We start from the raw sequence: 17,028 nt of genomic DNA, 5'->3' as shown, positions 1-17,028 counted from the left end.
GATGAAGATTGTTGACATTTCTTACTGGAAAGTCCATCAAACGACCGAAGAGAGGAACATCAGCGTTGGTTTGGTTTGTTAGAATGAAACGTCGCCACAAGGATCCAAAGTGACTCGAAGCCCCAAAGATCAACGTTATTAAAACACGTTCAGATGATTCGAATCATTTCAACAGTTTCAGCTGTTCTGCCCTTAAAAAAACATTTTCTAAAGTTTTCTGAGTAAAAAGTCTTTATAAAGTAAAGTAAGCGGTCAGTCAGAGCTGCTCAGAAGTTATTGATTAACTCATTAATGTTTGGTCTACAAAACGCCTCCCATGTCCCGTCCACACACACACACATATTTCTAGAAACACATTTATTCCCCAAAAAACTATCAATACATCTATAGATCTATATATATATAGATCTATAGATATACACTCCTCACTAAAAGTCAGGGATGTTCAGCTTTCAGGTGAAATCTCAGGATGAACCTAAAATGCATTCTAACCTTTCCAGGTGAACTTAATGTGACCTTCTCTAAACCTTTGAATGCACATGTCCAACTGTTCAGTGTCTCAGTACTTTCTGCACCAGCTGCTGTTCTCTAACAAGAAGCTTAACAGCAACATTCACAACAGCTTTGATCCATGAATCCACCAATACATTTCCTGCTTCAGTTAGAATTGGTATTTAAACAGTCCTCCTCATCCTGCTGTTCACATTCTGACATCATGAGACCAAGACGACACCTAACAGTTGATCAGCAGCACCTCAACACTGGAGGCTTCAAACAGGAAGTCCTCAGACGGAGGTGTTCACTGAGCTTAGAGGGTCACAGAGTGTCATCAGGAGGTTGGAACAGTGATACAGAGACTGGAAGAGTCACAGAAAGGAGAGGAGTGGACGTCCTTTGGCCACGTCCCAATTTATTGAGACACTGAACATGTTTTGTTGTGGTTTACCTACCACTGTTGGTAGATTTTCTTTCAATAAACTGTTTAAGATGAAGAAATGATTTTTACATTTTCCATATATTTCACCTGAAAGTTGAATATCCCTAACTTTTTGTGAGTAGTGTATTTATAGATATAGATATATATCTATATGTATAGATATATATCTATATATAGATATATCTATATGTATATATCTATATGTATAGATATATACATATAGATATATACATACAACTGGACAACTGTGCAATAGTCCATGTTTCCACCCTGCTGTTGTTTCTTTATAATTATTGTATTCTGTGTATATTAGGGTTTTTTCTGTATATATTGTGTTTATTTAATTTTGTTTCTTTAACTATGTGCTTCATGTCCGTCCCTTTGAGCTGCAGTAACGGCAAACTTTCCCCACTGAGGGATCAATAAAAAGTTGTATCTTATCTATAGATCTACAACCAGGCCAGTAGGTGGCGACAGCAGGTAAAAATAACACCACAGAAGAACACAGTGAGCGGACGTGGATGAAAAACTGTTGGGTGCAAAATACTTATTGTAAATATTTAATAATTGATCCTGCAGCACTGAACACACACACACACACACACACACACACACACACACACACACACACACACACACACACACACACACACACACACACACACACACACACACACACACACACACACACACACACACACACGTTCAGTTTGGAACAAGGTTAAAGAGAAAAGCAGTTTCATGTCTCATGTTTCTGTCGTTTTGTGCTCGAAAAGTAAATCTTTTTTTTTTCTAAATTTAATTTTCTGTTTGACAATGAATCTTTTTTTTAAATGCAGTAAATTAAAAAGTAGAATATTTCCCTCTGAGATGTGGAGCAGACGACTACTAGTACTTCAGACTAACTGGAAGAGTGAAACATCATCACGACTCCGTAAGAAACAACTGAACATTTAACGTTCAACAGTTTCCTCAATCACTTCAAACTATTCTTTAATTTCCTTAAATTCCACAACGACGAAGGAGGAACACACAAAACTAGATTAATTAATTAATTAATGTGAATAAAGTGCAAACAGTAAAACAAACTGTAGAAACGAGACTTAAAGCTTCTGTAACAACTTTCAAACACTTTATTTCTCAGTTTTTTTCCATGTGTGAAGTTTCTGTGATGCAGCAAAGACAAAAACAGGAGGAGAAACCAAAGAGTGGATCCACTGAAAACATCCCTTTAAGATCAAAATGAAACACGACCAACAAAGTAAACATCAAACTAAAGGAAACAAACGTGAAGGAAGAACGAACAGAGTGGAGGGCGACTAAAACACCATGATTACACACTTTTTTTTTGTTTGTTTTGTTTTTTAAAAGTCATTTCCATGTTTAAACCTTTCGTTGGCAACATCCACGTGCTTGAAATGTTGAATCTATCACCATTTATTAACATGTAAACACAACACGGTCTCACTGAATTTCATGAAATGAGCCAAAAAAAAAAACTCTGAAATGCAAAATTAATGAGACAAATTCTGTCAAGAATCACTGAACCTCACCATGAAACACGTCAGCTGATCTTCACAGGTTTAAAAACTGCCACAGATAAATAAACTCTTCTTTAAAGTCACTATTTTACATGATTTCTACCGACGAAACATGCACCAAAAACTGAAGCTTTATATTTTAGAAGTGTAGAAAAACTGAAGTACGCTCACGTTAGCATGCAGATCATCGCATCGGCAAGACGTTTCGCTCATTTCATTAAATTTTGAGACCAGTCTGGTAAACTCGAGTTTTGAAAAGAAAAAGTAATAAAACTTGATCTACATGCAAAACAGCAACGAGCAGAAGAAGAAGAAGAAGAAGAAGAAGAAGAAGAAGAAGAAGAAAGGAGGAGGAAGAGGAGGAGGAAGAGGAGGGAGGAAGAGGAGGAGATCAGATCACACACGTCATGCAAACTCATCACAAGTCGTCCGTTTCAGGTAGAAAAGTCCTTTAAGCGGCGCGTCAGGAAAGAAACCGTTCGGCCATTTTGTTCTTCAAAAGGTGGAATATAAAGACGTCCGGAGCAGGAGGAGCAGCAGGAGGAGGAGCAGGAGGAGCAGCAGGAGGAGGAGCAGGAGGAGGAACAGGAGGAGGAAGAGGAGGAGGAGCAGGTGAAGCTCGGCTCTTTTTTTTTTTTGGTGTTTTTTTTTTTTTTTACTAATTCTTAAAAGGTGTAAAAACCCGTGCAGAAATATTGGAAACTAAAAGTGTAAGCGAGTGTTTTCCTGCCGGCGCGTCGTCCTCGTCGTCGTCAGGCAGGTGTGTAAACACCTTTCTGTTAACGGAGCGCTTCTGAAACGTGCAGGAAATATGAAAAACGTCGACGAGCTGTTCTCGGCCGAACGCAAACAGCAGCAGCAGCTCGACCGTTTCAGACTTTGTTCCTGCAGTGAATCTACAAACATGCGTGTTGGAGGACTTTTCATCTGAAACCCTCCGTGCACGTCTGCGATGCTGCTGATGGCGCCGACGATTTAAAACCCACCAGAAGCGTCTGAAGATATTAACGAGGTTCATCCTGGAGGTGGAGAAACACTCTGACTGTCTGTAGCTGCAGCACAACGAAGCAGGAAGTACAGCCAAGAAACACATTTAAAGCAGCAGAAGAAGAAGAAACGCAGTTTAACGACCAAACCAGCTGAATGTGAGCAGGAAGATCAGCAGGAGAGACTCTGTGAAACGCTCCTGGTGGGATTTAAAAAAACCGGAGCGCAGCTGGAGCGAGACGCAGGACGAGTCCGGTGGGTTTTTTTCAGGGATAGAAGCTGCGCTCACGTCGAGCTGGAGTTTTCTTCTTCACACTTCTCTTAAACTAAGCGCCTAAAACAAGCAAACATGCAGCACCCGGTCGTCCCCTTGGCTGGAAAAGGTCCTTATAGTGTAAATAAACGAGATAAATCCAGTAAGATAAATGCATCCAATAATACAATTACATCTCCAAAATAAAGACACAGATTTCACCTGTAATTCAACTGCATGTCAAAATTAAATCCTCGTTGGCACTTCATGCTCCGTTTGTGTCCTCAAATCAAGTAACAGCACCGCTAAGCTCCCACCGCTTTACTCTCTTTAAGTTAGACTCTCAAAACAACAAACTGACACCAAAATAAATATAAAAAACCCCACATACCTTGAAAAACCAGTTAAACATACAGACACACACACACACACACACTCCTACTTTCCTCCACCAAACTGAAACCGTCGCTCTGCGTCAAAAAGCCGTCCGACAGCTTTTAAAGTGCAACGCCGAGTCACCGAGAGTCCTCTTCATTCATACTTGGTGTTTGGCTTGAGAAGGTCGGGGGGGGTGAGGATTTGGGGGAGGCAGGGAGGGAGGCAGGGGGGGAGGGAGGGAGGGTGTTCGCAGATAAAATACTTCGGTTGAGACCAGACGGGGCGTTTAGCTGGACGACGTCTTCAAGCAGATCTTCAGTAAACGGAGGAGAAAGAAAACGACGAACGGAAAAAGTCAGACGTCCACCACCATCTTTTTGTGAATGTCCAACCCACCGACGACCTGAGGGGGCAGAACAGGAAGTGATGTCATCAGCCGCATCACATTATCAATATATACGTTTAGTCAATGTGTCAGTGTGTAGTGGAGGTCTATAGTGTGTGTGTGTGTTAGTTAGTCAGTGTGTAGTGGAGGTCTATAGTGTGTGTGTGTGTTAGTTAGTCAGTGTGTAGTGGAGGTCTATAGTGTGTGTGTGTGCTAGTTAGTCAGTGTGTCAGTGTGTAGTGGAGGTCTATAGTGTGTGTGTGTTAGTTAGTCAGTGTGTAGTGGAGGTCTATAGTGTGTGTGTGTTAGTTAGTCAGTGTGTAGTGGAGGTCTATAGTGTGTGTGTGTGCTAGTTAGTCAGTGTGTCAGTGTGTAGTGGAGGTCTATAGTGTGTGTGTGTTAGTTAGTCAGTGTGTAGTGGAGGTCTATAGTGTGTGTGTGTGCTAGTTAGTCAGTGTGTCAGTGTGTAGTGGAGGTCTATAGTGTGTGTGTGTGTGTGCTAGTTAGTCAGTGTGTTAGTGTGTAGTGGAGGTCTATAGTGTGTGTGTGTGTGTGTGCTAGTTAGTCAGTGTGTCAGTGTGTAGTGGAGGTCTATAGTGTGTGTGTGTGTGTGCTAGTTAGTCAGTGTGTTAGTGTGTAGTGGAGGTCTATAATGTGTGTGTGTGTGCTAATTAGTCAGTGTGTTAGTGTGTAGTGGAGGTCTATAGTGTGTGTGTGTGTGTGCTAGTTAGTCAGTGTGTTAGTGTGTAGTGGAGGTCTATAGTGTGTGTGTGTGTGTGCTAGTTAGTCAGTGTGTTAGTGTGTAGTGGAGGTCTATAGTGTGTGTGTGTGTTAGTTAGTCAGTGTGTCAGTGTGTAGTGGAGGTCTATAGTGTGTGTGTGTGCTAGTTAGTCAGTGTGTTAGTGTGTAGTGGAGGTCTATAGTGTGTGTGTGTGTTAGTTAGTCAGTGTGTCAGTGTGTAGTGGAGGTCTATAGTGTGTGTGTGTGTTAGTTAGTCAGTGTGTCAGTGTGTAGTGGAGGTCTATAGTGTGTGTGTGCTAGTTAGTCAGTGTGTTAGTGTGTAGTGGAGGTCTATAGTGTGTGTGTGTGCTAGTTAGTCAGTGTGTCAGTGTGTAGTGGAGGTCTATAGTGTGTGTGTGTGTGCTAGTTAGTCAGTGTGTTAGTGTGTAGTGGAGGTCTATAGTGTGTGTGTGTGCTAGTTAGTCAGTGTGTCAGTGTGTAGTGGAGGTCTATAGTGTGTGTGTGTGCTAGTTAGTCAGTGTGTCAGTGTGTAGTGGAGGTCTATAGTGTGTGTGTGTGTGTGCTAGTTAGTCAGTGTGTTAGTGTGTAGTGGAGGTCTATAGTGTGTGTGTGTGTGTGCTAGTTAGTCAGTGTGTTAGTGTGTAGTGGAGGTCTATAGTGTGTGTGTGTGTGTGCTAGTTAGTCAGTGTGTTAGTGTGTAGTGGAGGTCTATAGTGTGTGTGTGTGCTAGTTAGTCAGTGTGTCAGTGTGTAGTGGAGGTCTATAGTGTGTGTGTGTGTTAGTTAGTCAGTGTGTTAGTGTGTAGTGGAGGTCTATAGTGTGTGTGTGTGTTAGTTAGTCAGTGTGTCAGTGTGTAGTGGAGGTCTATAGTGTGTGTGTGTGTTAGTTAGTCAGTGTGTCAGTGTGTAGTGGAGGTCTATAGTGTGTGTGTGTGTGTGCTAGTTAGTCAGTGTGTCAGTGTGTAGTGGAGGTCTATAGTGTGTGTGTGTTAGTTAGTCAGTGTGTAGTGGAGGTCTATAGTGTGTGTGTGTTAGTTAGTCAGTGTGTAGTGGAGGTCTATAGTGTGTGTGTGTTAGTTAGTCAGTGTGTAGTGGAGGTCTATAGTGTGTGTGTGTTAGTTAGTCAGTGTGTAGTGGAGGTCTATAGTGTGTGTGTGTTAGTTAGTCAGTGTGTCAGTGTGTAGTGGAGGTCTATAGTGTGTGTGTGTGCTAGTTAGTCAGTGTGTCAGTGTGTAGTGGAGGTCTATAGTGTGTGTGTGTGTGCTAGTTAGTCAGTGTGTCAGTGTGTAGTGGAGGTCTATAGTGTGTGTGTGTGCTAGTTAGTCAGTGTGTCAGTGTGTAGTGGAGGTCTATAGTGTGTGTGTGTGTGTGCTAGTTAGTCAGTGTGTTAGTGTGTAGTGGAGGTCTATAGTGTGTGTGTGTGTGTGTGCTAGTTAGTCAGTGTGTTAGTGTGTAGTGGAGGTCTATAGTGTGTGTGTGTGTGTGCTAGTTAGTCAGTGTGTTAGTGTGTAGTGGAGGTCTATAATGTGTGTGTGTGTGCTAGTTAGTCAGTGTGTTAGTGTGTAGTGGAGGTCTATAGTGTGTGTGTGTGTGTGCTAGTTAGTCAGTGTGTTAGTGTGTAGTGGAGGTCTATAGTGTGTGTGTGTGTGTGCTAGTTAGTCAGTGTGTTAGTGTGTAGTGGAGGTCTATAGTGTGTGTGTGTGCTAGTTAGTCAGTGTGTTAGTGTGTAGTGGAGGTCTATAGTGTGTGTGTGTGTTAGTTAGTCAGTGTGTCAGTGTGTAGTGGAGGTCTATAGTGTGTGTGTGTGTGCTAGTTAGTCAGTGTGTTAGTGTGTAGTGGAGGTCTATAGTGTGTGTGTGTGTTAGTTAGTCAGTGTGTCAGTGTGTAGTGGAGGTCTATAGTGTGTGTGTGTGTTAGTTAGTCAGTGTGTCAGTGTGTAGTGGAGGTCTATAGTGTGTGTGTGCTAGTTAGTCAGTGTGTTAGTGTGTAGTGGAGGTCTATAGTGTGTGTGTGTGCTAGTTAGTCAGTGTGTCAGTGTGTAGTGGAGGTCTATAGTGTGTGTGTGTGTGCTAGTTAGTCAGTGTGTTAGTGTGTAGTGGAGGTCTATAGTGTGTGTGTGTGCTAGTTAGTCAGTGTGTCAGTGTGTAGTGGAGGTCTATAGTGTGTGTGTGTGCTAGTTAGTCAGTGTGTCAGTGTGTAGTGGAGGTCTATAGTGTGTGTGTGTGTGTGCTAGTTAGTCAGTGTGTTAGTGTGTAGTGGAGGTCTATAGTGTGTGTGTGTGTGTGCTAGTTAGTCAGTGTGTTAGTGTGTAGTGGAGGTCTATAGTGTGTGTGTGTGTGTGCTAGTTAGTCAGTGTGTTAGTGTGTAGTGGAGGTCTATAGTGTGTGTGTGTGCTAGTTAGTCAGTGTGTCAGTGTGTAGTGGAGGTCTATAGTGTGTGTGTGTGTTAGTTAGTCAGTGTGTTAGTGTGTAGTGGAGGTCTATAGTGTGTGTGTGTGTTAGTTAGTCAGTGTGTCAGTGTGTAGTGGAGGTCTATAGTGTGTGTGTGTGTTAGTTAGTCAGTGTGTCAGTGTGTAGTGGAGGTCTATAGTGTGTGTGTGTGTGTGCTAGTTAGTCAGTGTGTCAGTGTGTAGTGGAGGTCTATAGTGTGTGTGTGTTAGTTAGTCAGTGTGTCAGTGTGTAGTGGAGGTCTATAGTGTGTGTGTGCTAGTTAGTCAGTGTGTCAGTGTGTAGTGGAGGTCTATAGTGTGTGTGTGCTAGTTAGTCAGTGTGTCAGTGTGTAGTGGAGGTCTATAGTGTGTGTGTGTGTGCTAGTCTTTGCTCTCTGGTGCATAAAAAGAATCAGTCTGAACAGGAACATGCTAACATGCTAACATGCTAACAGCGCCTCCCAACAGATGAAACATGACCGTTAACTTTAGTCTCTGTTAGTTGAACTGAACAGTTTGCACTGGGGCAGCTGAGGCAGGTTTCCTCTCTGGTTAGCACTCATCATCATCATCATCATCATCATCATCATCATCATCGTCGTCAAGGTCAACACTCACCGCACAGAACTCCTCGAAGGATATCCTGCCATCGCCGTCTTTGTCTGCGTTGATGATGGTTTTGTCGACGATCTGCTGGAGCTGCGTGTCCTTCAGGTTGTTGCCCACCATCATCTTGAGGACCTGGAAGAGCTCCCCGTTGGATATGTAGCCGTCTTTGTCCATGTCGTAGATCCTGAAGGCGACTGGGGGAACAGAGGAGGAACCACGTCAGCTGTTTTTCCACGGCTCTCCTGCTCTTTTTGAAAAGGGGGTTTGTGGCCTTCAGCTACACAAATGTGCAATAAAGTGTCTGTATGCAGATGTAGAACTGGACTTAACGGATAACCTTTAGGACAACGTCACCTGATCACAGTAGATCCACTAAAAGAGCTTGTTTGATCCACTGACAGGCTCAGAGTGTTATTCTAAGTGTGTGACAGCATCATGGAAAGGATCCCTACAGAGAGAGACCTGGAAGATCCTTTTGGTTTAACCACAAACAGCACACACACCAGACTACATTCACTAAAACAGGGGTTTTACTTTGTAGAGTTGATGGTTTACCACTTCCTGGAAGTACTGTAGTGTCACCTAAAGTCCTGTGCTCTGGAGGGTAAAATTACTGCTTTTGTCAATGGAGTCTGGTGGGTTTGAAAAGAACGACACAATGGCTGTTTGTAGTAAAATAACAACCATAAGACATAAGAAGATAATTTTATCTTCTACTGCTGTTTGTTTGTGGTATTGTGCTAATTTGGTGTTTAACTTCGGATCCAAACTAAGAAGTTAAAACACCGAAGTAACAGCAGCTCCTGTGTTCTGCTAGGTAAAATTACTGTTTTTCGCAATGGAGTCCGGTGGGTTTTGCAGAGTAATCCAACAGCTTATTTTAGTAATTTAAACATCAAAATGTTACCCTTTAAGTATTCCTCTGTCATCTTTTCACTGTTTTGGAGTGAATTTGCAGTTAAGAAGTCGTCTATGTGTTAATATTAAAATGTCTTTACACCCTTTACAGATGTTTACATGACATTTAATTCATCTTTGCACTGATTAATAAATCGTGAAGCTGAAGCGTCGGACACTCACAGCGCAGCTTCTGCTCCTTGTCCCCTTTGACGCTGAACTGGGAGACTCCTTCGATGAACTCTGCAGACAAAAAAAACCCGACAGGGATTCAAACAGTCAGTTGATGAAGGACGTCGTGTTTACACACAATAAATCCACATTATTTAAGTAAGAAAACAGCAGCAGCAGCAAGAAGCCTGATGTTGACAGTTAAAGACTTTCACAGGGAGAAGATTAAACCACTGAAAGTATAAAAAGATTGATATAAACTGATTGTAAGTGAAAAACTGCAGTATCAGTATTTGCATATGGAATTTTAGTTGTTTTGCGCAGTGATTCTCTGGTGGGTCTCAAAAAAAAGTCCTGTGCTTTTATTCTGAAGGGGATTTTTGTATGCAGCGTGCCGTCTGTTCACACTCCTTAACAGTAGGGGGCGATAATTAATTGAGCAGTAAAACACCGAGATCTGGATTTTCTTCCAGTGAGGACAAAAACCTCAGCCAGGTTGAGGTGAGTGCTGCTTAACTTTCTTCAGAGCTAAATGTTTTTCAGTATCTACTGAGAAGGTCATCAGAGGAGAAGTTAGTTTTGTCCACTTGAATCTTTTTGCGGATAAAAGCTGCTTCTGAAGAACCTGGATGTTTCCCACAGTGCCGTGTTTGGTCGTCACAGATTCAGTGAGTGAGGATTCTCAGCTTCTTTATTTCCTGTTTGTGCATGAAAGCACTGCTGATGTTATTGATCCAGGGCTGTTCACTGTGGATCCACTGCTGCAGGTTTATCACAGCTACAGTCACATTAATATTCTTGAAACCTGGTGTCTTGTCCCTAAGATGCACTTTTAGGTTTTTAATTAAAATGCAGCGCCACCTGCTGCTCGTTTTGGTCCCAGGTTCAAACTGCACCATCTTTTCATTAAATACATTTGAGAAGTTGAAAATGTTCCTCGATCTGGGTCATTAAGGGGTGATGGTGGGTCCTGAAGCCAGACCAGCTGAGAACCACTGGTTTAGCACTCAGTCGTGTCGGAACAACTGTCGTAATATACTAATATATTTGCTTAGTTAACTCATATTTCAGTTTTATTCTTGTTATCAGTTTCCAGTTAGGTTAGGTTTAGGAAACGATGGTGGTTTGGGTTAAAGCAATGACATAAACACAAATATAAAAAGGGCAGGACACGTTAAACACAGAATATTATATACAATTATAATAATTATATACCGTTACAACATCCACCTGGGTGTGAATAACATCTGCCTGAATCTCACTGCCGATTTTCAATTACCAAAATACATTCATTTATTTGTGGACTTTCATTTCTTTCAGTTTTCTTTTATTGCCATCAGTTTTCAGGGGCAGTTTGGTTAGGTTTAGGAAAAGATGATGATAAATAATAAGTCAAACACAAATATAAAAAGGCAGGTACGTTAAAAACACACAAAAAATGGGCTTTCCAACATGTAACAGTGTCGTTGACTAATTCAAAACGTCTAATTTAACTTTGGAAGGATGACTTTTGTGCTTTTGGGGGTTGGTGTTTAGCACTTGCTTTACCCAAGTTGTCGTATCCCTTTAAAAACACAGGTGATGATAATGAAAAGCCTGTGAAAGGTGGAGCACATTAACCAACTGAAATCAAATTCGTTTCAGATATAAAATCTTTAAACAACAAAAAGAGAAGAGTTATTTTTGTCCTGTGTGTGTTTTTCTTTTTCTGCATCTTATTGTAAATCCATAGATGTAGTGTGATGTGATCGAATGATATTGACGTCCACAGATTTTAACGTCACTGTACGTGTAAAAGCAGAGAGTCATTAGCATTAGCATTAGCTGTAAACGCTCTCTGTAGAAAAAGTGCCCGTTTCATGATAAGATAAGATGAACTTTATGGATCCCACAGTGGGGAAAGTTCACCGTTACAGCAGCTCAAGAGACGGACATGAAGCAAACACTTAGAGAGAGAGATTAAATAAACATAATACATACAGAAACATTGTGTGGATTTCACAGTTGTGAATGATTGATCGTTTACCTTTAAAGTCGACTTCGCCGTTTCCATCGGTGTCGAATATGTCGATGACTCGCTGCACGAGGGGATTCTGCTGGAGCTCCGGTAAGGACATGAACTCCTCCACGCTGAGGGACCCGGAGTTATCTAGGTCGAGTTTCTTAAATCTCTTTCCTAGCCTCTTAATCTCATCAGCATCAACTGAAACAGAGAGAGAGATGAGAGTTATCAGCACACACACACACACACACACACACACACACAAAGTTTCAGCTTAACAGGAGGAGATTATTTGGACGTATGTCGTCTGACCGGCGAGTCGGGGCGACGCTTCTACTCGTGAGCTTCAGCCGTAGAAGCCATCACCAACACGACACGAGCAAACTCACCTGGTTTTTTGTTCCTACTGGCCATGTTTGCTCAGAGCTGCTGCTGCTGCTGCTGCTGCTGAGCCTTGTGCTACCGGACCTCCTGGTGCCGAGCTCTAAGCCCCAACGCCGGGTCATGTGACGCCTCTTTCAACACTAATCACTCTGCTGATAACCACACAGGTGGGGGCCGTATTGTGTTGCTGACCCGGTAGTTCATGGAGATAATTTACCCTCTCAGATATAATTGGGAGGTAAAAATATCGTAACAGACAGATGGAAGGAAGTTAAATCATTTTCAGCGGTTCAGTTTAAAGTCGCGTTGAAACTGGGAACAACAGCTGTTTTCTGCTCTCCTTCTTTTTCCATGTAAAAATGTGTACACACAGAAAAAGAATTATTTAATTTTATGTGTACGGGAGAGACGGCCGGGACGAATATGATGAGGGTCACATGACTGACGGGGGAGGGCGGCCGACCAGACTGCTCCTCTTCCCAGCTTCTCACAATAAACTCACACATGAACTCATCCTTTCTGTCCTAAACTGTAACATAACACCTCACTCATCAAAAACACTTCATTCACCTTCAAACTCCTGAAAATGCTCAGAAAAGGGGAAAGTTTGAACACCTACAGTTCTGTGACAACTGAAGACCATGTGACACAGTCAAAAACTCTGGAAGAAGACAACAAGTGGCCCTTGAGTTGAGATGTTTTGGCAGACTGACGTTTTTAAGCTAAAGAAAATGATGTTTTCCAACGGCACACTCTGGTTTCACTTTATGACGTTTATTGCTTCTAACAAGAGGAAACATCACAGAACAAAAAGCCGTCTGAAACAGAAAAGATCAGAACGACAATAAAAGTAATGAGAGCACAGAAAGAAAGTCCAAGAGTTAAGAAGCACTCATTGGGATGATGAAATGATTTCACCAGTACAGACAGTTTAAAGTCCTGTTAAAACTGGGAATAAAAACTGGGAATAAAGGAGCAGTTTCCTCTTTTCATCTGTAGTTTTCTGCTGACAACAATAATAATTCAAGTTCTGTTTGCTGAAAGTCGACCTCATTGTTTCAGGTTGAATTTCCACACTGACAACAAATAGTATTGTCTGGTCTCTCTGGAATGGAATCCCCCAATGAATCGCCGCCTTATCGTGGTCGGGGAGTTTGTGCGCCCCTGAGAACCTGGGAGCTGTGTTGTCGGGGTCTATGGCCCCTGGTAGGATCTTCAAAGGCAAAGTGGTTCCAGGGGAGGGGCCAGAGTAAGAGTGGTCCAAAAACCCTGTATGAAGAAGAACCCAAAGAGCAACGTACCCTCGCCCGGGTTAGGGAATCCGGGACCCCCTTCTGGAGCCAGGCCAAGCACAAAAGAATACTGTCGAGCTGTAATCCTGTGGGCTCACCATGGAAAACAGGCTACAGGCCAAGGCGGGGTCCTGGGTGTGTAGACCCCCGGTATCGTAGAATGGCTCTAAGGACATGGAACATCACCTCTCTGATTGGGAAGGAACCGGAGCTGGTGAGGAAGGCTGAGCGCTAACAGCCAGATATAGTTGGACTTGCCTCCACGCACAGCTTTAAATCTGGAACAATACTCCTGGAGAGGGACTGGACTCTCCTTTTCCAGAGATGCCCAGGATGAGAGGCGCCAGACGGGTGTGGGGATACTCTCCAGTCCCTGGCTGAGCACCACTGTGTTGGAGGGCCACCTCCATGTAACTATGGTTTGCTGCTGTGTTTCAGCATAAGGTTGTTCATAAGTGTACATGGTACCAGACCACCTTAGGCCAAAGATCAATGATCAACTTTGTGGTCGTGTCATCGGGTCCGTGGCCGTATATCTTGGACACTCGGGTGAAGTGAGGTCAACTGATCACCACGTGGTGGTGAGTTGGATCAGATGGTGGGGGAGGCTGCCGGACAGACCTGGTAGGCCAAAACGTGTCGTGAGGGTTTGCTGGGAACGTCTGGTAGAGGCCCCTGTCCAGGAGGTCTTCAACTCCCACCTCTGGTTTCTCGTACATCCCAGGGGAGGTGAGGGACATGGAATCCCAGTGGGCCATGTTCAAAGCCTCCATTGCAGAGGCGGCTGCTGAGAGCTGTGGCCAATTCAATTCAATTCAATTCAATTTATTTGTATAGCCCAATATCACAACAGAGTGTCTCATAGTGCTTTAAAAAGTTCACTGAAATAAACAAGTGTAGAAGAAGGCCTTTCGAGCCTGGCTGGCTCGGGGACTATGGAGAGGGACTTTTGGGTGGCCTCAAGGATGTTTTGGCAAACCATTCGGTGGCTAAGGAAGGGAGAGCGGGGCTTGGCTCAGACTGTATTCAGCCAGGGAGGAGGACCGCTGACCTGGACTGGGGATATTGTCGGGCAGCGAAAAGAACTCGTTGAGGAACTCCTGAACCCAATCAACACAGAGTCTGAAGACTCGGGGGAAGCAACACAACAACAAATAGTGTTGTCTGGTCTCTCTGGAAGACTCATCCAACAAAAACTGGTGTGTACCTACAGAAAAAAAACTCATTTCATTTCAGCAGGGCACATTTCTGGAGACCTGACAGCCTCCTCATATCTGAACACTTGTACATGACTCCCTGCTGCACTGCAGCAACAACAACAACAGGCCTCCATGTGGACCACCGACTGCTGCTGCCAACCAGAACGACCACTAGATGGACCACAACAGAGGGATGATGAGCCCAAAGTGAGCGTACTGCTGCCACGCAGAGCACCAAACACTCCTGGACCAACAGCTTCACACGAGTCTCTGCAGGAGGAGACGCCAGCTACAGTAAAACCTCCCTCCTCCGCCTGTTGGGTACAGAACAACCTTTGCTCCATATTAACAGAGAAGACTGGGGAGTTTCCCACCAACTGTGTAAATCAGAGGGAGGAACCAGAGGAGGAGCAGAGCTTCAACGTCACACTGCAGAACTGAGAGTAAAGTCAGTCAGAGTGGCAGCCAGGCAGCCGTGGAGACACGTCTGTGTTTCTGTCTGAAGAAAATCCAGACTGACTTCATCAGGTCTCCTCAACAACACAGCAGAGCCTCTGCCAAACACTGGTGAGTACAGATGATCACATTTACAGCTTCAACCACCAGGATCAACACAAAGCTTCAGCTCCGCTCAGCAGGAAGTTCCTCTTTTCTCATTTCACACTTGTGACGTTGGTTAAAGTAGAACTACGGCTGTTTGTCCAGCGACCACTTTAACAGCTTTAAACAGCCTCTGTGTGTCAGCTCGCAGGACTTTTTTCTGTATAAATTATGTTTATTTAATTTTCTGTTTCTTTAACTATGTGCTTTATGTCCGTCCCCTTGAGCTGCAGTAACGGCAAACTTTTCCCACTGAGGGATCAATAAAAAGTTTTTATCTCTTAATCTTATGTAGGGACTTTAACCCTTTATCAGGTAAGGCACCATAGTTGGTAACTTAAGTAGGAGTTCAAAACACCCCCCCACCCCGTCTCACCATGAGGCAGCAGAACTACCAGATTTCTCCAAGCCAATAAAGCGACATGACAGACGGGCAAAAAAACATATATGGAAACTTCCCTGACCTTGATTTTCACCATTAAATAGAATTTTGTTTTTTGAAAAATTCACAAAAGTAAAAGTCTTGTAATGACCACCAGTGATGGTCTACGGCAGGGGGGTCAAACTCAATCAAAGAAGGGGCCAAAATTTAAAAGACGGTCGAAGTCGAGGGCCAAACGGACTCAACATTTATTGAAGAGTCCAAAAGTGACTCTTTTATTATAGTATATAATAAAATAAATTTTATTCAGAAATATGAATTTAAACAGCCAAACTCCAACAACTTTTCCTCAATAAAATAAATAAAGTTTTAAATTATTATTTTTTTTCTACTTATCCTCATGTTTTGTCTCATAGTGTCGTCTTATATTTATATTCTTTAATTACGGCTCCATCAGCTCCACAAACAGACACACAGGTTTTACCTACGAAAAACAAACAGGTAAAACTCTGCTGTGAAAGTCTGTGTTCAAAGTTTAGCCATTTATCTTGGAGTCTTAAGTGCCACTATAAAAGCGCTGACGATGCATTGATCAGTTGATCAGTGTGTCATTATACCTGCTGCACAGGTTGGACTAGCGTGGCAGCTGTTCAGTGCATTGTGGGAGTTGTAGTATGAGAGGTGAGAGTGCTGTTAACCGAAGGGCCTTTGTTAATAGTTACATGAAATTATCTCGTGGGTCTTGAGTTTGACATGTCTGGTCTGTGGTTTCTAAGTATTTCAATGAGTGCCCTATAAAGGGTTAAACTGATTCTCTGTGGTTTGGAGTTTAGTTTCCCTCCACTTTCCTGGTATCATCACCGTTTACTGTTGTTTATTTTGAAGGTGATTTTGTTGTTAAATTTTTCAACTTGCCATTGCAGCTTTATCATTTATGAAACCATTAGGCAGTCATTTGGTTATTGAATCAGCTTCATAGTTTTTTTCATTTAAACAGTTTTACTTTAACATCAATTTACTCTGATCTTCTCCTTTGTTTTTTTGGAGACTCCTATTTTGAAAACTGTTTCCACAGATTCACATCATGAAATATCACCTGCTAGCTGGAGGCATTAGTCATGTTCTCACTTTAACCCTTCAGAGTCTGGGGTAAAACGGTGTGTTTTACTACTTTTCATTTGACCTTTGTGTTTCCCATTCAAACTGCTTAGCTTGCCTTTCTTTGTGTCTTTCTTTTCAGCACAACCTCACCTATGTGATTCTACAAGTATTTATTTATTTTGACATAATATATGGACACACTGTATGTAAAAGTGCAAAAGAAACACAAAATCCGAGCAGAAACTAGTTGGATCTTTGGAGGAGCGGGGGTCTGCGCGGACACCTCCTCTTGTTCGTCTTCACGCGCAGCATCCACTTCATCCTCTGAAAGGAGTCTTCCTCAGAATCAGAACGTTCTTCCCCAGACATCTTCTAACTCGTAGAAGAGCTGTAGTGCGCGACTTCGGCTCTTCATAAATTTAGTCTTAATAGGCCGATCGACAAAATTCAAACACTTGTAAAAAGTTTGAAGTGTCCGCTTTCCAACAGTCTTTGAACTGAGCTCCTGCGTGCTTGTGTCACAGCTTTACGTTTTCAAACGTGCGACATGTGACTTTGACACCGTGTGGCGGTCCTAGACTCTGAAGGGTTAAAAGACGCTTCAAGTAAAAACTGGCTCAACTCACCCGCTCTCCCCTATATGTAGTTCAGAATTACTTCACCTGACAGAAGAAATCTTTGGTTTTAAACAATTAAAATGTTTTTTTGACTACATTGACATGACATGAAATCATGAAATGTG

The 17,028-nt window shown here is 42.8% G+C and overlaps 1 protein-coding gene across 1 annotated transcript in view; it reads right to left on the bottom strand.

The window, feature by feature from the left end:
• Positions 1-2,060: 2,060 nt before the first annotated feature.
• The window catches only part of ppp3r1b (protein phosphatase 3 (formerly 2B), regulatory s1ubunit B, alpha isoform, b), a 65,372-nt gene continuing 50,404 nt past the window's right edge, over positions 2,061-17,028 (bottom strand). The window contains exons 3-6 of the mRNA XM_070855722.1: positions 11,353-11,529; positions 9,339-9,398; positions 8,268-8,452; positions 2,061-4,499 (exon numbers count right to left, since the gene is read on the bottom strand). Of these exons, the coding sequence (XP_070711823.1) occupies positions 4,452-4,499; positions 8,268-8,452; positions 9,339-9,398; positions 11,353-11,529 (470 nt within the window). The 3' untranslated portion in view covers positions 2,061-4,451. The remainder of the gene's footprint in view (positions 4,500-8,267; positions 8,453-9,338; positions 9,399-11,352; positions 11,530-17,028) is intronic.

Source organism: Pempheris klunzingeri, chromosome 3 (genome assembly GCF_042242105.1).
Source record: "Pempheris klunzingeri isolate RE-2024b chromosome 3, fPemKlu1.hap1, whole genome shotgun sequence".
Classification (NCBI taxonomy): Eukaryota; Metazoa; Chordata; class Actinopteri; order Acropomatiformes; family Pempheridae; genus Pempheris; species Pempheris klunzingeri.
Note: the sequence above shows the minus strand (reverse complement) of the source record. Positions and strands in the feature narration are given on the sequence as shown.